General features: G+C 38.9%; 1 protein-coding gene across 4 annotated transcripts in view; it reads left to right on the forward strand.

Annotated features, from left to right (window-relative positions):
• Positions 1-24,506, forward strand: part of LOC126484080 (synaptic functional regulator FMR1) — a 261,579-nt gene that overhangs the window by 157,901 nt on the left and 79,172 nt on the right. For all 4 annotated transcript variants that reach the window (XM_050107455.1, XM_050107477.1, XM_050107462.1 and 1 more), the window contains 3 exons: positions 3,977-4,120; positions 4,218-4,330; positions 6,092-6,213. In XM_050107455.1, coding sequence (XP_049963412.1) covers positions 3,977-4,120; positions 4,218-4,330; positions 6,092-6,213 — 379 coding nt within the window. The remainder of the gene's footprint in view (positions 1-3,976; positions 4,121-4,217; positions 4,331-6,091; positions 6,214-24,506) is intronic.

Here is a 24,506-nt window from a genome sequence, read left to right on the forward strand (position 1 = left end):
AATCCTGGGAGCGGAAGGACTTACCTTAGGGGGAAAAAAGGACGGGTATACACTCGCGCGCGCGCATACACATATCCATCCACACATATACAGACACAAGCAGACATCCGTGTGTGTGTGTGTGTGTGTGTGTGTGTGTGTGTGTGTGTGTGTGTGAAACATTCCACATGGGAAAATATACCTAAAAACAAAGATGATGTGACTTACCGAACGAAAGTGCTGGCAGGTCGATAGACACACAAACATACACACAAAATTCTAGCTTTCGCAACAAACGGTTGCTTCGTCAAGAAAGAGGGAAGGAGAGGGAAAGACGAAAGGAAGTGGGTTTTAAGGGAGAGGGTAAGGAGTCATTCCAATCCCGGGAGCGGAAAGACTTACCTTAGGGGGGAAAAAAGGACAGGCATACACTCGCGCACACACACTCATATCCATCCGCACATACACAGAACATTGCCCTTGTACATACCCTCTATATACTCCTTCCACCATTCTGCTTTGCCTTCTTTGCTTAGAACTGGGTTTCCATTGGAGCTCTTGATATTCATGCAAGTGGTTCTCCTTTCTCCAAAGGTCTCTTTAATTTTCCTGTAGGCAGTATCTATCTTAACCCTCGTGAGATAAGCCTCTACATCCTTACATTTGTCCTCTAGCCATCCCTGCTTAGCCATTTTGCATTTCCTGTCGATCTCATTTTTGAGACGTTTGTATTCCTTTTTGCCTGCTTGATTTACTGCATTTTTTATTTTCTCTTTTCATCAATTAAATTCAGTATCTCTTCTGTTACCCAAGGATTTCTACTATCCCTCGTCTTTTTACCTACTTGATCCTCTGCTGCCTTCACTATTTCATCCCTCAAAGCTACCCATTCTTCTTCTACTGTATTTCTTTCCCCCATTCCTGTTAATTGTTCCCTTATGCTCTCCCTGAAACTCTGTACAACCTCTGGTTCTTTCAGTTTATCCAGGTCCCATCTCCTTAAATTCCCACCTTTTTGCAGTTTCTTCAGTTTTAATCTACAGTTCATAACCAATAGATTGTGGTCAGAGTCCACATCTGCCCCTGGACATGTCTTAAAATTTAAAACCTGGTTCCTAAATCTGTGTCTTACCATTATATAATCTGTCTGAAACCTTCTAGTATCTCCAGGGTTCTTCCATGTATACAACCTTCTTTCATGATTCTTGAACCAAGTGTTAGCTATGATTAAGTTATGCTCTGCGCAAAATTCTACCAGTCGGCTTCCTCTTTCATTTCTTAGCCCCAATCCATATTCACCTACTATGTTTCCTTCTCTTCCTTTTCCTACTGTCGAATTCGTCACCCATGACTATTAAATTTTCGTCTTCCTTCACTACTTGCATAATTTCTTTTATCTCGTCAAACATTTCATCAATTTCATCATCATCTGCAGAGCTAGTTGGCATATAAACTTGTACTACTGTTAGGTGTGGGCTTCATTTCTATCTTGGCCACAATAATGCGTTCACTATGCTGTTTGTAGTAGCTTACCCGCACTTCTGTTTTCCTATTCATTATTAAAGCTACTCCTATATTACCGCTATTTGATTTTGTATTTATAACACTGTATTCACCTGACCAAAAGTCTTGTTCCTCCTGCCACTGAACTTCACAAATTCCCACTATATCTAACTTCAACCTATCCATTTTCCTTTTTAAATTTTCTAACCTACCTGCCCGATTAAGGGATCTGACATTCCACGCTCTGATCGGTAGAACGCCAGTTTTCTTTCTCGTGATAACGACATCCTCTTGAGTAGTCCCTGCCCAGAGATCCAAATGGGGGACTATTTTACCTCCGGAATATTTTACCCAAGAGGACGCCATCATCATTTAACCATACAGTAAAGCTGCATGCCCTCGGGAAAAATTATGGCTGTAGTTTCTCCTTGCTTTCAGCCATTCGCAGTACCAGCACAGCAAGGCCGTTTTGGTTAGTGTTACAAGGCCAGATCAGTCAATCATCCAGACTGTTGCCTCTGTAACTACTGAAAAGGCTGCTGCCCCTCTTCAGGAACCACACGTTTGTCAGGCCTCTCAACTGATACCCCTCCGTTGTGATTTCACCTACGGTACGGCTATCTGTATCGTTGAGGCACACAAGATTGTTTGTAAAAATAAATAAGGAAATTAGTCATAAACATTTATTTTTACAAACTAAAGTGATTTTAGGCAATAGCTATACAGATACAATTTACAAATTACCTTTACTTGTGAGAAGGAAGTAATTATTTGTCCATTATCAGTAGCAGGATTATCAATTGTTTCCAGGGTTTTAAATCATAATTGCTATGAGACAAATAGAACTGGCAGGCACACTGGGATGAGACAGCTGTAGTACATTTTACTGGATGATGGGTGGACGTCTGGTGGTGGTGGTGGTGGTGGTGGTGGTGGTGGTGGTGGTGTAAACAGTATCCAGGCACACTGGGGTCTGTTGTCTGTCACGTGGATGCACCGGCAGTGCATATTTTTCAGCAGCAGCCAGACCAGAATGTCCCGTGTTAATGCGGCAGTAGCACTCAAAAGCAAAGTGTTCCCTCTCAGCTCATGGTTGGATGTGCCTCTTGCTGATTAGGTGGCTCATATTCTTCTGGCCAATCATATTGTTGTTCATGTTGCTTGTTAAATATTTTTCATTGTGCAAATTCTCAGGGGCAGAAAGGAAGATGACAGGCAGGCTTTAACTGGAATTTCTTCACTGTGCAGACTGCACATCGCCAGTTAGGAATCGATGCCCTGTCTCCTGTTGACTCGTCTGTCATCTTCCCTTGCATCTGCTAACAACTGATTTCACTCATACCTTGACAAGACATTGGGTCTGCTATTGGGCCTATTATATTTGTAGTAATAGGAGGCACAGAGCTGTTAAAAAGGATATTAGTAACAAGTATCTCTCCACTTGGCGAATTGTCACCCATTTCATATTGGTGTTCCATGCCCTGTGGAGACATAAAGTTGCCACCCCCCACCTTTCTCTTTCTCTGATTTGTCGTTGTAAATCCATACCCCTTTAATACTTCTAAACAGTGGAGAGATCGCTTGCCAGGCACCAATAACCTGTGTGTGGATGCTGTGGGAGGGTCCTCACCTGTGGGTGGGAATGGGGGTTGCACAGTGCAGGTGCCCGTACCCCTTTTTGATGCCCATTGTGTGTCTTTGATGTGACATCTAAAGTGGAACACATCACAGTAATATCTTCAAAAGTTTGCTTTCTGTCTATGCTGGTGTTAGTTTAACATCATGTCACGTGCTGATGGCGCTTGAAAAATTAGTTTGTCTAACGTCAATTTCCATTTGCTCACCCTTAATGAATTCTACTGTAAGAAAATAGTTGTACTAATACTTCTACTTACTGCAGTAAATCCCTCATTCCCCTATATATTACTGTAAATTATTAAAATTTTTGAAGCATTCATATGTAACGGACTAAATTCATTATATTAGTCATTCTGTGTACAAAAATTTCTGCTCTTCATCAAACTGCATGTTTGGATTAAATAGTGATCATTAGCGTAACTTAAAGATCATTGAAGATTTTTGTGTGCATTATTGTAATATTTTGGGGGTGGAGGGTAGGTCAGACAAGTACCTTCTTCCAAGAAGTGCAATTGCTGATGCTGATAGTAGCATGTAATGTAGAAAACACTAATCTGGACTTCCAGAACTTTATTTGCCTTCATGTAGGAAAGAGAAATTAGTTGAGGAAAATTAGGAGAAAGGGCTACAAGCCATTGAGAGGTCTTAATGTAAAAAATTTCTTCAACACAGTAGCATTTTCCAAAGTTGTTCATTACTTAGTCCTTGTATCCTTTTTCTCTGTGATTGGAAGGTTTACAGTCTATAGTCATAGTAGTAATATTAAGCTGCTTTAATTTATGCTTCATATTTGTAGTAGTTACAAGATTACTTATTTTGGTTATGTGCAAATATCGATAAGCTTTCTCTGTTCCAGGTTAGAGTCAAAATAGAGGGAGATAACGAACCACAGCCAACAATCCCTCGTGAAGAAGGTCAAGTTCCTTTCGTTTTTGTAGGAACTGTAGAAAGTATAGCCAATGCAAAGGTGCTGTTGGAATATCACTTAGCACACCTAAAGGTAATGTTTGGAGATGTATTTGGTTTAGGCATTAAGAATTTTAAATTTCATTACTTTATAAAAGGTGTAATTTCATTTATCTGATTTTGTGTCACAGGAAGTGGAAGCATTAAGGCAAGAAAAGTTGGAAATTGATCAACAGCTACGAAGTATACATGGTACTACAATGGGCTCAATGCAGAACTTCCCTATTCAGAGGCGCAACGACAGGTACTGTTATAATATAATTAGACAATGGAAAGCCATGATGGAATAACACTATGAAAAGATTAGAAACCTACTTGTGACATAGAGGAGGTATTGAGTCACAGGCAGGCACCATCACATAAACACAACTCATACACACATCTGGGGGGGGGGGGCGGCAATTGGAGACTGTGACTCCATCTAATGTGAGAAACAATGTGCTGGGGTAGGTGGGACAATAAAGAGGTGACATGGTGTGAGGAATGGGATTGATAGGAGGGTGAGGGTGAGGGTGGGGGAAAACAATGTACTGCCTGTGGGAGCAAGCAGAGGCATGACGGGGACAGGACGGCCGGGCTGCCAGGTGCAGTCTGTAGGCAGTGCCGGTGGGTTGGAGGGCTGGGGAGAAAAAAATGGGAAAAGAATAGTGGATCATGTGGTGGGGTAGAAGGTGTGTTTAGTGCTGGAGTGGGAGTTGGGAAGAGGATAGGCAGGTTGGGGGCAGAGGGTTACAGGTACGAAGAAAACATCGTAGGGCGATTTCCCTCCTGTGTTGTTCAGAAAAGGTACTGTTGGGTGGAAGAATTCAGATGATGCAGGCTGTGAAGCAATTGAAGAAGTGATGCACATTGTGTTGGGCAGCATGTTCAGAAACTAGATGGTCCAGCTCTCTTGACCACAGTTTTGCAGTGGCCATTCATGCAGACAGGCAGCTCATGAGTTGTCATGCTCACACAGGAAGTGGTGCAGTGGTTGCATTGTATTTTGTAGATCACATGTCTGCTTTCACAGGTAGCCCTGCCTTTGGTGGGGTGTGGGACTAGAGTATGTGGTAATTAGAGGATATATGGGGAAAACTCTTTCATCAAGGTCTATTGCAGGGATATGAGCCATGAGGCAAGGGCTTGGGAGCAGGGGTGGAGTAGTGTTGGGCAAGGATATTACATAGGTTCAGAGGGTGGTGGAAAGCCACTGTCAAGCGATGGGGCAGGGGTGGATATTCATTTCATAGCAGGGTGTGACGAGAGTTGAAACCCTGGTAGAGAACGTGATATTTTTTTCCAGTCTTGGGTGGGGCTGAATCGAGAGGAAGTGCTCCTTTACGGCCAGACAATGGGTATGTGGGAGGTAATGATGACAGGAGAGAAAAGGCACGAGAGATTTGTTTCTGGACAGGGCTGGGATGGCAGTTTTAGCATGTGAAGGAGTCAGTAAGACCCTTGGCACCACCCACCAATGCACCTAATAGTTTTTCCCCCCCTTCTCTCTTCTCCTCTCTCCCTTGCCTGTCACCCCCCAACACAGCCTCACGATCCTGCACTTGGCAGCTGATCTGTCTCCACCAAGTCCCCGCACACTCCTTCAAGCAGCACAGTATTTTCCTCCATCTCTACCCTCCTATCCTCCCTCCCTGACCCATGGTTCGTCCTTACCACCACCACCACCACCCACCAACCAACCCTTTCAGGTGACTGATTGTCAGATGTAGTCACAGTCTGCAGTCAGACCATGATGCCCAGTGACAGCGACCATGTGTGTGCGAATTGTGCTTTTGTGAATGTGTGTACGTATACTATTTTGGAAGGAGGAAATTTTTCTCTGCACTCTAAAATATTTAACAGTCTTATTCATTGTGCCTCCCTGAAGCTCCATGCCTCTGTGGTGAGTAGCTATCTACCCTTTTCACATTGTTACAATTAGTTATGTTGATATTTCTGCATGCCTTCTTTATTCTCATAAAATTTGACATCACAGGAAATTGCACTTCAATTATTTTTGTTTTAGGGGCTACAATTCAGACATGGATGGTGGGAGCAGTCGGGGCCGTGGTGGGCCAGCAAGAGGTCGTGGCAGAGGACGCGGAGGTGGTGGTGGTGCTCGACACAATGATGCAAGATTTAATTCGGGTAATACTATAAATGATTACATCAATAATATGGATGGCAAAAAAGGTCCAGGACCATCATCAAGCCGGGGAAGGGGTGGTAGGGGTGGCGGTGAACGAGGAAGAGGCAGCAAGGGTGGTGGAGGAGGTGGAACGATAGATAAAGATCGTAAGTGATGTCACATGCTGTCAGCCCACCACCTGCTGATCTTTGCTTGAAATTAAGTCTTTAAAAAGCAGATTAACATGTCAATCTATCTGCTAACACACCATTTCAGTAAATTTCAGCAAGACCGAATGTTTACTATAGTTTAAGGAATGTGATTGTTCAGTCATTGGTCAGTCACAATGGTGGGTAAACTTAACATCCCTGGCTTTGGACAAAAGGTTATTTGACTTGTGGAATTAATGGCACTGCAGTAATATTTGCTTGCTGTGCAATTGGATTTAAAATGATCAAAGTTTTTGTCAAGTAATTCTTCTCAATGTTAAGATTCTTAGGATGTGACAGAAGTAGAAGGCAAAAATATTCCCTACAGAGTAATATTGCTGTTGAATATATTATACAACAGACCCTTGCATAAACAAAGCACTTGATGTATGAAACAAATTGTCTTGAGTTATGTAATATTGTAACTTCCATTTACAGGAACAGTTTTCCCCTTTCTGAGTTTTCTTGTCTTTTGTTGCTAACATTGGAAGTGTTTATGATGGCTGTTTTTGCTGACAGGCATTAGTAAGCTGGTCAGATAGGTATGAAGATATGCAACCTAATAATTTCCAATAGACATTCTCTAATTGAACCTCTCCTCATTCCTTTTATTGATTCCAGTTATTTCTCACCCACCCACCTTCCTTATAACAGTCTAAGGTGATGTTGGCTGCAGTAGTTACTTTGTTTTCAATTTTTTTTTTTGTCTTCTGTGCAGCATCTGTAATGCTAAGTGTACTACTTTGAAATTCTAGGAGCAGTTTTCAAATGTCATTTTATGGGAAAAATGCAATTGGACATTTGTATAAAAATTAGTTTACTTTTTTTTCAAAATTGAAAAGCTCTTTTGATTTTAGTTATTAGTATGTTACAAGAATTGTTCTGAGTTGAAATGTTGTGAATGTTTCTTTTGTTTAAACTTCTTCTTTGTCAGTACGAGATAATGACTTTACTGTGTACTAGGTATTAATGGCATTGAAATGTGCAGTATATTTTCTTGTAAGCAGTGTGCATTAATCTTCAGATTCCATATTGTGTGTATCAGGAAATTTTCCCAGTGAGTTTCTAAGATAAGTGTTCACATTTGACCAGTTATAACAAAGATTGATAATTTGAGAAATGAATTCACAGCTCATAGTATATTTGCTGCTTGAATATTCATTATGCAGTAACAGCAGCTTTGGATTAGAACAGGAATTATATAATTCTAAGGTGTAATGATCATCAAAATTGACTTTTGATTTAAAAAACTAGAAAATATCCTGCACTTATTAGGTACAGATTTTAAATAGTTCTCAATTATAGGCTTAATAATTATATTATAATGATGTAGGGACAGAAACAAATGTGGTGTATGTCATGTTATATGTGGACCAGATAAGACAGTCCCCTCTTCAAGATAGTAACATAAATTACATAACATCTTAATAAGACAGAAAAAGTGAATTTTAAAGGATTATAGTATCCTTTTTAAGGCTTGTGACACTGCAGCATGATATTGATATCATAAAGATATGATCGGAAGTGACATTGTATGCTGTTTTTGCACATTTCTTGAGTGCAAAAATAATGGCATTAATTTCAAAATTGGCAACTGTTCTTCAAAGAGGGAGAAACAGAGGCTTATCATGCAGACATGGATACACTGCATTTAGTTGGAGGTTGGAAATGCAGCTTTCAATTTGTCAACACTGGTCTCCTTATGAAGTAGACGCTTTCAATTGCATTAAAAATGTTTACTTTTATCTAAGTGTTTCATCTCCTATGGAGATCTTGTATATTTCAAACAATGCAAGAAATATTTCTTTTTCTTTGTATATTACTTTGTCTACTTGTGTATTGGGGACGCAAAATGTTGACATTGCTTGAAGCTACTGTTTCTAATTTCCACTCATGTTGCACTGGCTGAACTCTTTGCTCCCTAAATGTGAAATGAAACCAAGCTGGAAGGGTAAGCCAAGGTTAATGATGGCTTTTAGTTAATAAATTGACAAATCAAATTGTTTGATGAGATGGCCAAATGTGATGTAGTTTTACGGAAGCTATTGTTGTTTGGCCAGGCTTATCAATGTTCTAATTCAGAACTGGTCAATACAAATAAAACAAAATGTTGCCAATTTACTGACTCTTGGGCATTTCGTATTGTCGTACCTCTTTATTATTTACAGAAATTTTTTAAGAAATAAAATATTATATAATTATGAAAGAAACAGTGTTTTATTGATGTTATCTAAGCCTATGTTGCAGAAGTTGCAGAGTTCAGGCTTGAAACTTGTGCAACCCTTTCAGCTAGGGGCTGAGAGATTCATCTGATATGATGCATTTTAAGATAAAGCCAGTAGACATGTTACAGTGTTCTCACATTTTGCTGCAAATTGAGTGCACATACTAACAAAGATTGCCTGCATGATTTCTAACTAGAATAACGTAGTTACTATTATGTATTAGCTTCAGTGTTTCTTTTTACAAAATTGGGGAACTTGAGCCTGAAAGGGTGTGCCCAAATATTCGAGTCAAACTCTCAACTAACTAGCAATATACACAAACAATATTCTGCAGTCTTTTTCAGGTGGGTTTTCATGCAACTGTAATAATAAAGAAGATGGAAATTGAAGCAGCAGAGACCTACATGGGTTTATAGGCAAAACTGCATAGCATTTCCAATTGTATAATACAGATCTCGCAATGTTAGGCATTAAATGGGATTTATGTTTACCATTTTAATAGCACTCGCCTGGAAAGTGTTCCTGTTGTGTCGATCTTTTGCACAATTATACATAAAACTAAGAAACTATTCTCAGCTAGTTTGGGGTCAATATTTTAAATTCATAACCAGAAGTTCGGCATAGGGACTGCTCTCTTGTATTAGAGTAAACAAAAAATATTCTTTCAAATGATAGATTAGTTGATTGTAAAAACTGAATTGTGAAGACAGCTGAAAAGCCTCTTTCCATCAATTGTTCCTTGGACACACGTTAATATCTCCTACTCATCAAATCTTAGTATAACATAACACCCACAGTTTTAAAAACATCCAGACCTTACTGTCTTGCAGCTTGTAAACATTATTTGTAGTTTCACTTGTGTCTGTTGCCATGGTTTGTTGAAATTACCACTAGAATTCCATCACTTAGAGGCATGGTCAATATTGACAAACACTTTTCTAAAAAAGAAAAGAAAAAAACACTAAGATTTGCATGTTTCTCTGCTTAACATTTCATAGCAAGTGATTTACATTTTGTGATCTGGTGGAGTAAGATAGAAATCTTCTTTTCTTCCTCTGTAACTGTTAAATTGCTTACTCTAACAATTTGTCAACAAGATGACTAGCAATCAGAATCAGATACTCAGTATTTTACTTCCAGAAGGATGGATCATCTCTGGACCAGATGAGAGGGAAGAGAAGAAAATGATCATTTTACAGGGGGATTTTGCAAGGCAGCTTAGGAAACTTAAGAGAATAATTTACTATGAAATCAAAAAAGTAATTACAGCAGCATTTGGGATACTTACAACTGGTGTTATTGATATGATGTAGGAGAAAAAAGTCAGTATGTTAAGTAAGGTGATCTGTAATAAGTGTTGTAATTCAATGTGATTTAAGACAATCAAAAAGAAGTTAGTAAGGGTAGGCAAGTTCAGTAGAATAGTTTAAGCATGTCGATGCAATAGTCAGCCAAAGAGGGGACGTTAAATATCACACACCAGAATTCTGTTGTCTGATACCTAAAGTATTTAGTTGCTATGCCCTACTCCAGCCTCAGTGTAGATTTTGAGATCTCTTTAGCCGTGTCATTATAGTAAAGGATTATTACTCACTATTTGTCTGAAGTTAAATGTTTGATTCCAGTAATTTTGATCAGTTGCAGTCTGGGCTTCACTGTTTTTGTGCCAAAGTTACACGGGCTCAGTTTCTTGAAAACCATACCAAAATCAGTAGAATCTAGTGGGTAAACTCTGAATAAGCTATGATTTTTTTTTTTCCTGTAATATTTCTGCATACATTGTGGACTGCTTCAAAGCAGTGAGCTGGAGTTCAGAATCATTGGACGCCGCACAGGTTTTGAAAATTTGCCGAGTAGAATCTCAACAGAAATGAAGTTTTCAAAAATGGACATGTTATCAAGGGAGAAATTGTGACGAAATGTTGTATCATCAGGCACACATACTGTTCTGCAACTTCATGTTTCCATTGGGCAATAACTTATCCATTAAATTTTCTGAATGCAGCTGCATAAATTATTATTATTATTATTATTATTATTATTATTATTATTATTATTCTAACAATGCAGCTGTCTGCGTTTTGGCCATCTTTAGAGTGAGCTGACAGATTGAAGATAATGTACTTATTCTCTCATTTTAAATGATGGAACAGGTGCCATAGCTTCAATCTGTGAGCTTACCCTGAAGGTGACTGAAGGGTATACGTAGTAGTAGTAGTAGTTTATGCAGCTGCACTGCCAAAATGTTATTGAGTCACATATTTGTATTTGTTTCTTGCTGTCTGGTTTATAATACCACTGATCCTATAAGCAATCTGCTGTAATATTTTATATGCCCATTCATAATTTTATGTCAGGTTCAAAAACTGATGATGATCATAACTGATCATCTGAGTATACGCATGCCACTGTGCCCCCCCCCCCCCCCCCCCCCCCCCCCCCCTTTCTCCAACCTACACACACACACACACACACACACACACACACACACACACACAGTTTTAAAATGAGTGGCTCATAATTATGTGGAAATAGAGCTTACCAGGCTAGAATAGCTTGTTATTTATTGGCACACAGTTTCTTCAATCTGTTTGGAAACTAATGGATTACCACTCTCAACAAACAGCGTAAATTTACAGTGGGACTATAGATAGTGTATTTTAAAATTGTATGAGTTATTAGGACTTCCATGCCATAAATGGTAGGTGGTACAAAATTCAATGTTATCTGAGTACTTGTATTTTTCACTTTTTACGAGTAATCTGTCAATGAGTTAAGTGATATTTAGGGGCCAGTCAAAGGCTTATTTGATATTTAGAATCTCACATGGTATGTTATATTTGATTGCGAACACCAACCAAATTGTTGAGTACGTCAGGTGATGAGTTGACAAAATCCTTAGCTTACTTTAATGTATTAATGCAAATTATACAACTGCAAAGATATAAATCTGATTCTATGGATCATAAGTGGCACACTGCTGAAGTATCAGTACTACTGAGATCTTTTCTGCAAGGGAGACTAATATATAACATTGTTCCCACTAACATTGTTCGGTAAGTTTAAATAACTGGAATTTGAAACTACTTGCATTTGACGCATGCAAACCACCTCCACTAGGACCTTGCCTAGTCGGCGGTGTGGGACTTCAGCATCGACCCCTATGCTCCTCAGAGTGAGACCTCATCATCATTGCCCCACATAAGGGCCATAACAAGATAGGTTGGCATACACGGGAGGCATAAGTAATTTTCTCTTCCTATGCCATAGTCTGCTCTCCATAGTGGTCAGCATAATAATATAGTGGAAAAACTATTTAGTATTTCAGATTGTAATAAGACATGTTTATTAAGGCTGTAAGATACCCATATTAGTCAGCCATAAATACCATAACGAAACAGCATTTCAATTTTCAGTATTTTTAGCCATTGTCCTCCCCCCTCTCTCTCTCTCTCTCTCTCTCTCTCTCTCTCTCTCTCTCTCTCTCTCTGACTGACTGACTGTCTGTGTGTGTGTGTGTGTGTGTGTGTGTGTGTGTGTGTGTGTGTTTCCTATGCCCTTCAAACTACTGATTGGATATGTAGAGCCAATGTTTGGAGTTGATTTCTGTGGTTTTGATAGAGGATGTTGATACTCCTTCATCCACTACTTGTACCATCACCAGTCTGCACTCATTCACCAGAATGAGACTTCTTTGAAAGTGAAGGTGTGTTACAGGATCCTAGATTAGGCACAGCTTGTTGGAATTTGAAATAGTCCATCAAATCTTGATAGTTACATTGAAATGTCCCTGTGCTAGTTTCTCACCTAGCTGGTGGAATGACAACACTTGAGGAAACCTTATCTTTTAGTTTTCATGGCATCAACAGTTTATTTTTTTAATTCCCTTCCAGCATATTAATAATTACCCTCACAATGCGGCACAAGTTCGTAGACCAGGTGATCAGTCTTCAAAAATATTGGCTGTTATTTCACAGACATTATCCTTACTCTTACTGATTGTTAACAATTAATTAACTAAATGCCAGCCTTGTAAGTGTGATTGCTATTGGACCAAGCTTGAGTGCTGCAGAAACAATTCCTGATAAATCTATACCCAAAGCAATTTAACTTCGAAAATTTACATACTAGCTTCATTTCTTTCTGTGATGAAATTCATTTCACTGTTTATTATATAAGGTGTGGTGAACTGATGACTCGTCGAATCCAAACTTTCACATCTTGTTGGTGAGCCAGTCACATTTTGATAGTTTTAATGGCTTTGTAGAACATTCTTGCATTGTTAATGATGTCACCGTCTAGGACTTATTCTCCTATTTCAGTGCTTTATTTGTACTAAGGTGAAAAAAAAAAAACATTTATCCAAATTTTTCAGTCCCTTTTGTAACTTTTCTTTTTATTGTTATATCCTCTCTTAATGCGTCGTCGCCGCTGCTGCTGCTGCAGTATACAGGTTCTCTGTGCCTAGTGTCTGAGCCTTCCCAAACAGCTTATGAAAGGTTGCTGGTTTAATTTATCATTGGTGGTAGAGCATTTGTATGGATGTCCATGTTTTATTAAGTATTGAACTTCCTCCATTGTGAGATATTGCTATAATGGTTGGATTACTGATACATGCAAAATTCCTGTTAAATTCTTCGCTGCCCCTTTTCTCTCATAAACATCTGGATCAGAATGTTAGCAGTTGGCTCTTATGATTTGCTTTATGTAGCAAGTATTAATTCCTTGGGGTTTAATTTATTGATAAATCAGCCCTATATTTCTTGAAGAATGCAGTCATCAAAAATGTGTGGCTGATTATCTTTTTCTTTTAAAACAATCTCTAAATAATTAGTATCATCACATCCACTTCAACAAATAGTAAGCTACAGCTCATTGACTTTGTAAAAGAATGTATATGACCAGCAAACTCTTTTTGTTCTTTGTCCAAAGATAATGTATTAACCTAAAAGCAAGAGTCTTCGTTGTTTATGGAGTTGTAATTCTATTCATGAAAATTGAGATACTGTATTAAATGTGAATTGGCGTGGTGAAATAAGAATGGCATGAAGTGAAGCTTAGACTACAGGAGTCTTGACTCTTAGAAAGGGAGCAAGTAGTAACTTACGATGAAATTTTTATTTTTGTACTTTCCATGGGTCCAACTGAGGTAGAGCTACAGCTACTTGGTCATGAAACGTGTTACTAATTATACAGTTTACAGAAAGCAGCATATAAGAGAAATGGAACATACCGTAACACTCAAAGGACAATCTTGTTGACTGGTGCAAAAACTGTCACTATTAGACTCTAGTCACTAACTGTAATCAACTTTTCTTGTGTTAATCATGTTACCAGTAGTGATTATCATAAAGCTGAATCTGCTCTTAGCAAATTCCAGGGTAGTGTCTCATACTTCAGTGAACGATTCCCACTGTGTTTAATTTGATGGTGAAGTTGTTGTTCGAACAAGTTTTAGAGGGTTTTATCTTTAGTTAATTGGATTATGAATCCTGAAGTGACAGTTGGGCAACTGTTGCCCACCTTAGCAGCAATCGGGAAGGAAAGGACTCTTTTATTTTAAATATAATTGTGATCCATAATTAATTGTATGTAGCTAAAATGTTAATGCTCCAGTTCTGTCATGGAGTGTTGTCCTGAAGCTGTTTGTACCTGTTGCCTGTGTTATATGTGATAGAAAATAAATACCTGCTGTCAGATTAGCTGAGCAGCCTAAGGCACTGCAGTCATGGACTGTGCGTCTCGTCCCGGCAGACAGTTTGAGTCCTCCCTCGGGCATGGGTGTGTATGCGTGTGTTTGTCCTTAGGATAATTTAGGTTAAGTAGTGTGTAAGCTTAGGGACTGATGACCTTAGCAGTTAGGTCCCATAAGATTTCTCTCTCTCTCTCTCTCTCTCTCTCTCTCTCTCTCTCTCTCTCTCTCTCTCTCTCACACACACACACACACACACACACACACACACACACACACACACACACACACACACCTGCTATCAGTTACCTCAGCTGTGTCAAGAAAGAGCAATTACTTATTGGTGTCTGGTTCTTAATGACAGTTCAGTATCTAGTCACAAAAAAAAATTGTTTTCCCTCTTTGTGTACTATGCAACTGTTAAAATTTTGATCATGCTTTATTCGCAGAAGTAAAACAAACATTTTGTAATTGCAAATAATTCTGGAGAAGAGGAGGAGGAAAAGATAGTGATAGTATCAGAATTTGGTGAATGGGCACTGCGCACATTACTGGATGTTTCTTTAAGCATTCCGTTTTTATGTTTGGTTTCATGTCATTAAATTTTTCTTACCTTGTCATCTACCTATCTATTTCTTACATATATTTAATGGTTGCTCACAGACAGCTAGTACAGTTCCCATTTGCATATTTGGAAAAGTGTAAAAGTCATTGATTTTTCAAAGTTTTAGAGGAGCATTTTGTTGTTGTTATTATTATTATTGTATTATTTCAGTACAGGCACCACATGATACTTAAATTTAATTTGATTGCATTCAGGGCGTATTTTATTGTGGAATTAGAAACGTCCTCCACCTGGAAGTCCTCGATGGAATTAAGATCTGCCACTTGATGTGTGTTAACATGTTACCTACAGTATTAGGTGGAGGATAAATTGTTATTCAGTGTGAAGGTGAGCTGTTGAGTTGCAGGCAGGCACAACAAAAATACAGTTACATGCTATAGCTTTTAGCAAAAGCCTTCTTCAACGAAGCGCGCGCGCACACACACACACACACACACACACACACACACACACACACACACACACACACAAAAAGCAAGAACACCTCATGCACACACAACTGCTGCCACTGGCAGCTCCGACCAAATCAGTGTCGTGTGAATGGCAATCTGGAGTGGGAGGGGGATAGCAGGTCACGGGTGGTGGTGAGAAGAGCACTTTCTGGTGGGATGTGCAGGGCCTAGGTGGCGGCCTGTCAGAGACTGCCAGGTGTAGAAGTAGCATGGGGTAAAAAGGAGAGGAGCGGGAGGGGGAACGAATGGTTGAGTGCATTGGCAGAAGGTGGCACACAATGAGGCTGAGGGGACTTGAGAAGGGAGGCAGTGATAGGACAGAGGGAGTGGAAACTGTTGGATGGGGGATATGGGATCATTAGATTACCAGGGTTGGGGCCGGAATAATTTTGGGAGTGGAGAATGTGTTGCAAGATTAACTCCCACCTGTACAATTCAGAAAAGCTTATTGGAGGGGAGGATCCAGATTGTTCAAGCTACGAAGCAGCTACTGAAATCGAGCATGCTATTCTCAGCTGCATGTTTTGTCACAGGGTGGTCTACTTTGCTCTTGGCCAGAGTTTCGTGATGGCCATTCATCCTGATGGACAGCTGGCTGGTAGTCATACCACTATAAAAAGCTGTGCAATGGTTGCAGCAGAGCTATCTAAATTTTAACAGTAAATTGTCAGAAGTCTTGATAACAAAAGTTTCTAAATTAGCTGCCCTCCAGGAAAGGTGCAATCAAATTATTCCTCGAACTCGGAGCTGGATGAAACCCGAAGTAGAAAGGCCTAAAATATTTAGCAAGGTAGGGAATGAATGTTGCTCAAACAGTCTCTGGCTAATCCCGCGCGCGCGTGTAATTCAGAAGACCGTTTGGCTGAAAGCTTACTTGTTTTGCAGTATCTTCTATCTTTTTGGTTCTGCATATATACAACTCAGCATCTCCACTATATGGTGAGTAACAACATACCCTTCATCCTTCTCATAAATTTGTCATTACTTACAAGAGAGATGCTGTAGGACAGGGAGTGTTCATTGCAGCTGACAAAATTATTCTCTCTATCAAGATCAAAATTGAGTCTGTGAAGTTATCTGGCCCTGAGTAACAGGCCTAGATGAACTAAAGTTAATTATTGGATGTTTTTAAGGCCACCCAGTTCTGCTGTGACGTGTTTTAGAATAATTCAACTTAACGCTCAATGTTGTAGAAGTACCTAGATCACACAATATTAGTTGTAGGTGACGTTAACCTACCGGATGTAGTCTGGGACCTAAAATGATTCATTGAAGGTGGTATGGACAGTCAGTGTTGTGAAATAGTCTCGAACAGTTTTCAGGATGATCTTGTGCAGCCCACACACTATGGAAATATTACTGTTACAAAAAGGCCTGGGCTAATCGACAGTGTCAGTATAGGGACGGGATGAGTGATAATCATATTGTAGTTGTGATTGATACTAAATTAAATTAATTCACCAAGAAGGCTATGAGAGTATTTTTGTTGGAAAGAACAGATAAGCAGTTTCTGGTATCTCACGGGGACAATGAATGGATGTCATTAAGTTCCAATATAATAGATATGTTGTAATTATGGGCTAAGTTTTAAACAGTTCATAAATTGTGCTCTGGAGAAGTAAATGGACTAAGAACGGAAGACATCTTTCATGGTTTTACAACAAAATTCAGATGATGCTGAGGAAGCAGCACTCCAATTTCAAAAAAGAACGTGCAAATAACAGCCGGCAAAAGTCAGGAGAAATTTGTGCATCTGTAAACAGATTTGCGAAGCATAGAACTACCGCTGTCGTACCTTGGCAAAAGATCCTGACAAGAACATGAGAAAATTACAGTCTGACAAAAGTGCTAAGTGGGTTGAAGTAGATTCTTGACCAGTCTGGTGTAGTAGTAAGAGAAATTAAAGGAAAGCGGAAGTCTTAAATTTTATTTTTAAGGAATTATCGAAGAGGAGAATCATTAAAACATACCATTATTTGACCATTGCACAGTGAACATAGTAATAGGTATATCTTGCATAGAGAAGCAACTCAGAGTTGAAAACAAAAAAGTCGCCAGATCCGCATAGAATACCAATTTGGTTTTACTCAGAGTACTGTAGGGCATTTTCCCCTTACTTACCTTGCATTTATCATGAAATCTCTCACCCAGTGTAAAATTCCAAGTAATGGTAAGAAGAGTAGGTAATGCCCATATATAACAAGGGTAAAAGAACAGCCCTGCAAAATGACAGACCAATATCCTTAACTTCAGTCTGCTGCAGAATTCTTACGCATATTCTCACTTCTTGGGCAATAAATTTCCTTGAGACAGAAAAATCAGCATGGACCTGAGACAGCATCGTGTGAATGAAATTCAGCTTGCTCTTTTCTCGTGTGATATCCCGTGAACCATGAAGGGCAACAGGCAGATTTCGTATTCCTAGATTTCCGGAAATCATTTGACACACAGCTCAACTGCAGACTGTTAACCATGTCACGGCTGTGGGTGTTTATACACATCCTACTACACAGTTCCCCAGGTATTGGGGACATGTAAATGCACGCCGCTAGGTTTTTCCTACAGTGCTATGGACGTCTGTATGTGTCCTGAGCTGCCAACCTCTCACTGTTACAGACAAGTGACGTCCATAGCTCTGTGAATAAAAAAAAATTGAGAGTATTTATCAGGCAACATGGGTACTATCATTTGCTAAAAAAATATCTTTTGATATCTTGAATCATTTGAGATATGAGAATTGTTATGACCATGTGATTCGCAATTGGCAGGGATGCGAATGGGCACGTCGCGTGCAGCTGTCCTTCGCATATAAACCCCAACAACTCAAGAATGAAATAATATCCTTCTGCTTTCAATTTTAAGTAAAATTTTGATATCTTACCTGCTTTTCATTCACTGCAGTATGTGAGCTAAAGTACACAGTGTTTTACTTAATTTGATGCAGCTCAGTAACTGTGACATATAATCAAAATAAATTCAGTCCTTGATAAAGCGAAGATACGTGACTGTAAGAAAAATAGGTGATCGGTATTTCATAGCAGCTGGCAAGTCCGTGTGGATGGAACTGGGCATGTCGCATCCAGTAGTCTGCCAGACATAAAACCCAATGACTTGAGAATGAAAGGAGCTATTGTGTTCTCAATTTTATATAAAATTTAGATTTGTTACCAACATTTCATTCACTTCAATATATGAGCTAAAATCAGCCATATGCAAATTTTACGCGATGCGTTTTTACCTCTGCAAACGCTTTACAATTTTGTTCATTGTATTACTTAATTTGATGCAACGCAGTAAGATGGTGAATAACGAAAATGAATTAAGTTCTTTATTGAATGAAGATGTCAGATAGTAAGAACTGCAAAAACCAATATTGCCTAATAGTTTTGAAAAATTGGATGATAATTATTTCATATCGACCAGAACGGTCTTTCAGCACAGGCACCAGCATGAATGCAAAGAGCATGACTGTAGCAGCGAAGTGTTAAGGAAGTTCCAGGCATAAGGATTAGCTTCCCAAATATGTGAGTGGCTCAAAGACTTCTTAAGTAATAGAACCCAACACATTGTCCCCAGGAGCAAAAGTTCATCTGAGACCAGAGTATTGTCAGGCGTGCCCCAGGGAAATGTTATGCAACCACTCCTATTCTCTGTACACACAAATGATCTGTTTGCTGACAATGATGTGGTGTACTGCAGTGTATCATCCTTGAGTGACTATAGTATGGTAAATGATGACTTATACAAAATTTCTAGTTGGTGTGATGAATGGCAGCTTGCTCTAAATGTAGAAAAATTTAAGTTAATACAAATGAAAAGGAAAAACAGTTTCATAATGTTCGAAAACAACATTGTTACTGTGTTGCTTGCACAGTCGTGTCGGTTAAATATCTGGGCACGATGGTGTAAAATGATAAGAAATGAAACAAACATGTAAGGGTGGTAGAAGGAAAGGCAAATTGTTAACTTCAGTTTATTTGAAGAATTTTAGGAAAGTGCAGCTCACCTATAAAGGAGACATTGTTTAGAACAAGTGTTTTTAGTTCCCACCTGGTCAGGTTATAGGAAGATTTAGAAGCAATTCAGAGGCAAACCACTAGATTTCTTAGAGGTGGGTTTGATCAACATGCAAGTATTACAGAGGTGATTTATGAACTGAAATGGGAATTCTCGGAGGGAAGTCGATGTTCTTTTTGTGAAACACTATATGGAAAATTTACGGAATTAGAGATATTGAGGCTGACTGCACGACAATTCTGCTGCTGTCAACATAAGTCTCACATAAGGACCATGAGCATAAAAGGAATTTTGGCTCATACAGAGGCATATAGTCAGTCACTTTTCCCTCAGTCTGCTGGCAAGTGGAAAAGAAAATGAAACTTGAAGTGGTACAAGGTATCCTCTGTCATGCACCATATGGTGGCTTGCAGAGTGTGTAGATTAGGGACATTGATATGTCAACATAATAGTTTTCAGTTTTGCAGTAGCATCTACAGGCATCAGGTCTTTTATTATTCCAGTTTTGAAGACTGGTCAGTCCATGCTCTTTGAATTCATTTGCTTGAAACTTCAGTGAAGGTTGAAGTTGAATGTATTCATCATATTTTCTGGAAAGCTCTCATGGAAGGATTTTACAGAACTCCCTCATTTACTGACATTGAAACTGTTTCTTTGTTTACAGTGTTCATTTTCACAACTGCTGAAAAGTTGATTCACACATACCGTAAAATGAATCAGTCGAAGTGCAGTGCCGTAGTATTTGTCCTGCTCTTTTAAAAGTGCCTAAAAATATTCCCCTCTGTATCACTGTGCATCTTCTCAATTTTCTGAATTTCATTTAACTGTTTGAGGATAGGGCAGCTAAGTTGTTCAGTTGACTGACACTGTGCTTTATCATAGTTTTTCTGAATTTTGTGGCTCAGGTTCTACTGTGCGGAACTTGTCAGGATGACATTCCCCCATGCCACGCCATACTAAAATGAAAATATGCCACTTTCATAACAACAAAATTTTTTCTTTGTCTTTAGTTTTCAAAGTGGAAATAAAATTCGTTGTTGGCACTGAAAATAAAACTGTTTGAAAATTTAATATTTTTTACTTGAAATTACTTTGTTAAATTTTCCTTACTGTAAAAAATTTCAAAGCATTTTGGAAAACTAAATTCTGCAACACATTCTGTACAATAGTACCTAGTAGCGCATCTTTCCACTTTCCCAGATCTTGCCTAGCTTCATCCTGTGCAAATATTACATCTCCTCTGAGGCAGTTTTGACACTTCCGTCATCAGTCAATTTAGGGAAAGGTCCTCAGCAGAGTCTGTTTAAAGGTACTGCCAGTTCAATAATAAATTTGACAAGATATTACTAATAGGCCTCTACTCTTTATGTTTATATTAATTTTACAGTCATTGTCATGAAAATGTGGAAAAAGCTATCTTTCAGTACTTCATTTGCTTACTCTCGAAAGTGCAGTAGCATCTGAGCTGGTCACTGTGGTTCACACCAACCTTCTTATAATAGTCTAAAATACAGGCAGGTTTCATCTTCTCTATCAGTCCTAATTTGTTCTGGCAATGAGACTGGATGAAGTCATTTTGTGTTCTGTCATCAACACTTACATTCCTAGTGTGTGTACATTTCAAACAGCAAATTCTCATCTGTGAAATGAAAGTTCACTTTCTTTTAATTTTTTTCTGATTCCTAGCAACTAGATTTTAGCTAGTCTATTCCTATTTTTAAGTGCTGCAAACTGTAATATAAAACTATCTGCAAAATAAATGCAAAGCTTGTAGGAGACAACAATCAATAACCTTTGCTCTGCGAGTGACCCTGTGAGGCACAGTGCATGGCAAGAAGTGAACGAAAACACTGCAAAGGAAGTGAGTACAAGCATCATATTGTAATCTTTGTATACATATGACAATATGGAATACATTTACAAAGCTGAGAAACAGCCAACATAGGTCCTAAGTCACTCATCTTTTTAGTCATGCATGTGATGTAGGAGTTACATCACTTGTCTCCATACTGTTAATACTTTCAAATCCAATTTTTCTACTCACTGTATTCTCCCCAATTCTGATTTATTTTACACTAATGGAAACATGTTGCACCTTGGAGCTGTAGCTGAAAATTGTATTGTCGAACATAGTCAGTGAATCTGAAAGGGTTAATTATACTTGTGACAGCAATACTTGTAAATTTGTTTCTATGGTGTGTGTGTGTGTGTGTGTGTGTGTGTGTGTGTGTGTGTGTGTGTGTGTGTGAAAATGTTCAGTAACATTCATCACACATGGAAAAAGAAAATTTCGTGTAGGGATGCATCCAGAAACACTGTTTTTATGTTAGGTCTCATTCAATATTTATGTTGAAGCCTGTGAAGGTTCCTGCTGCCCTTCTATGTATACATTCGGTATCTCCAATTAGTCTTATTTGGCATGGGTCCCACTCATGGGAACAGTATCCTAGGATTGGTTGCACAAGTGTTTTTTGTGCAGTCTTGTTTGTAGACTGATTGAATTTCCTAACATTCTACCAGTGAACCTGATTCTGCCATCTTCTTTGCCTACAACTAGTTCTATATTATATCCCTACAAAATACTGCGTTCAGGTATTTGTTTGAGTTGACAGATTCCAGAGAGAGAGAGAGAGAGAGAGAGAGAGAGAGAGAGAGAGAGAGAGAGAGAGAGAGAACATTCATTCATTTTACATTTCTGAACATTCAGAGTGAGTTTCCACTCTTTGCATCACTTTTAAATCTTACCAAGATCTGAGTGAATATTTGTGCAGCTTTTTTTCAAACACTATCACATTATATGTAACTTTATCATCTGTGAAAAGTCCGAGGCTGCTATTAATATTGCCTGCAAGGTCTTTAATATACAACAAGCAGCAAGAGTCCTAACACAATTCCCTGGGGGCACACCTGTAGTGTTCCATAAATTGAAAGAATGGTAAGAAGCACACTGATACAGAGCACAAATGACGGCCATGGCAGGCCATCTCACTATGGCTCATGTGCTTAGAGAATGAAGAGTAGGTCTAATTGGAAAATAAGCTGTAGACTGTGACCTGAGGTGGGATCTCCATAACTTCATTTTTCTTTTACAGAGATGGCATGAAGTCACATTTCTACAGCCCCCTCCCCCATGTATTTACATTGTGGGACAACTCGCCTGCTAGCGATGCTGGTGGCAATTGCATTGCAGTGTCTCACATTGTAATGAGGTGTGTTTTATTTTCTAAAGAGAAGCAGTAAATTATTAAAATGGTCACATGCTTTCCATTTTAGTAACAATATAGTACACACACTAAAATTTTGTGCCTTGTCTGGATTCCTGTGTTAACTTTTGGGTTGGAAATTGAAGTGTGTTTTGCATAATGGCTGCACGATCCCATCTCGGTTTATCATTCAACTATGTATATCTCTTGTATGAGAGTCTATCTAAACTGAATATAGTCTTCAGGGCAGATGTCATGGTGGTTGCTGAATAAATATGAAATTTCAAAGTACTGATCGTATTTTATAGTGAGGTATTTGTAAATTTGCTCAGATACATTATCACACTTTTTGTGTGATGGTACGTAGTAGTTACACTGTAATATTCCATATCTTGTTCACACCTGTGTTGTTATGGAAATACTTCGCGATTAAAACTTCTAACCATAATAAAACTTGGGCATACATCAAAGTCTTAGAGATGAATGAGGCAAAATGCATATTTATAAATAGCAAATTGTATTATGCAATGCATTTATTTTAGTATTAATTTTTTTTTTTAATTCATTATGTTCTTTATTCTCACAAAACTGATTTTCCAGGTGTGTCCTTGCTGTGGGGTGTATTCATCAGTAGTTTTAATTCTTATATTTTTGTCATCCGTTAGTGTCCTCACCTATAGAAACTGATAGTTTCAGGCTCAAAGTAGAACTCTAAAGCCTACTGCAGCTAAATAGTCGACAAAACTTGTTGAACTGAGCAAGGTGGCAAAGTGGTTAGCATACTGGACTCGCATTCAGGAGGATGATTGGTTCAAACCAACATCCAGCCATCCAGATTTAGGTTTTCCGCAATTTCCCTGAACAGCTCCTGGCAAATGCTGGGATGATTCGCTTGAAAGGGGAGGGCCAATTTCCTTCCCCCTTCCATGGCACAATCAGAGTCTGTGCTCTCTCTCTAATGACCTCGATGTTGAAGGGACATTAAGCCCAGTCTCCCTTTCTTTTAAGACTTGCTGGTTCACAAGTATGTTGTGGCTGAAGAACAGACTGTAGGGTTTTGTTCTCATCCACTTTGTTCCAAGCATAGCTGAGATTTGAACAGGATTTATTTTACATACCAGTATTCAGTGTTGGTGGTTAAAATGTGAGAGCCATAGTTCAGAGCAGCTCTATTCTGTTCGTTCTGGTGCAGTTTTTTAATACTGAAATAGTTTCATAGCACACTTCAACAACAAGATAGGGTGGGAGAGATGTGTTCTTAAGTTTTCTCTCTTTATTTTTACATCAAAGTACCAGTAGCTAAAATTTTTCACTTCAGACAGTGCTGTTCCTAAAAACACTAATTTCAGTTAGAAATGGGGCTGGTTAATATGATTACAGGGTAACAACGTGGACAGTTTTCTCTGCACAGGATACTTCCCTGCTGTGATGCTTTATCAGTCATCAAGTAGGGTTGGGTACAAAACTATTTGTTTTTAATTTTCTTACACTGTGGCATACCTAGCTGTTAATGAAGCGACGCCTGCTTCAAAACTGATATAAGGAAATAGAGCTGTGTTATGTAGACATATCCAGATTTTAAAATGTACAAAAAAAATATTGTGAATCTCGTATACTGCAAAGCCTCGTTTTGGACCATTATATTGACCATATGAACCATAGACCTTGCCGTTGGTGGGGAGGCTTGCATGCCACAGTGATACAGGTAGTCATACTGTATGTGCACCACAACGGAGGGGTATTTGTTGAGAGGCCAGACGAACGTGTGGTTGATGAACGGGCAACAGCGTTTTCAGTAGTTGCAGTGGTAACAGTCTGGATGATTGACTGATCTGGCCTTGTAACATTAACCAAAATGGCCTTGCTGTGCTGGTAGTGCGAACTGCTAAA

Source organism: Schistocerca serialis, chromosome 1 (assembly GCF_023864345.2).
Source record: "Schistocerca serialis cubense isolate TAMUIC-IGC-003099 chromosome 1, iqSchSeri2.2, whole genome shotgun sequence".
NCBI classification, from domain to species: Eukaryota; Metazoa; Arthropoda; class Insecta; order Orthoptera; family Acrididae; genus Schistocerca; species Schistocerca serialis.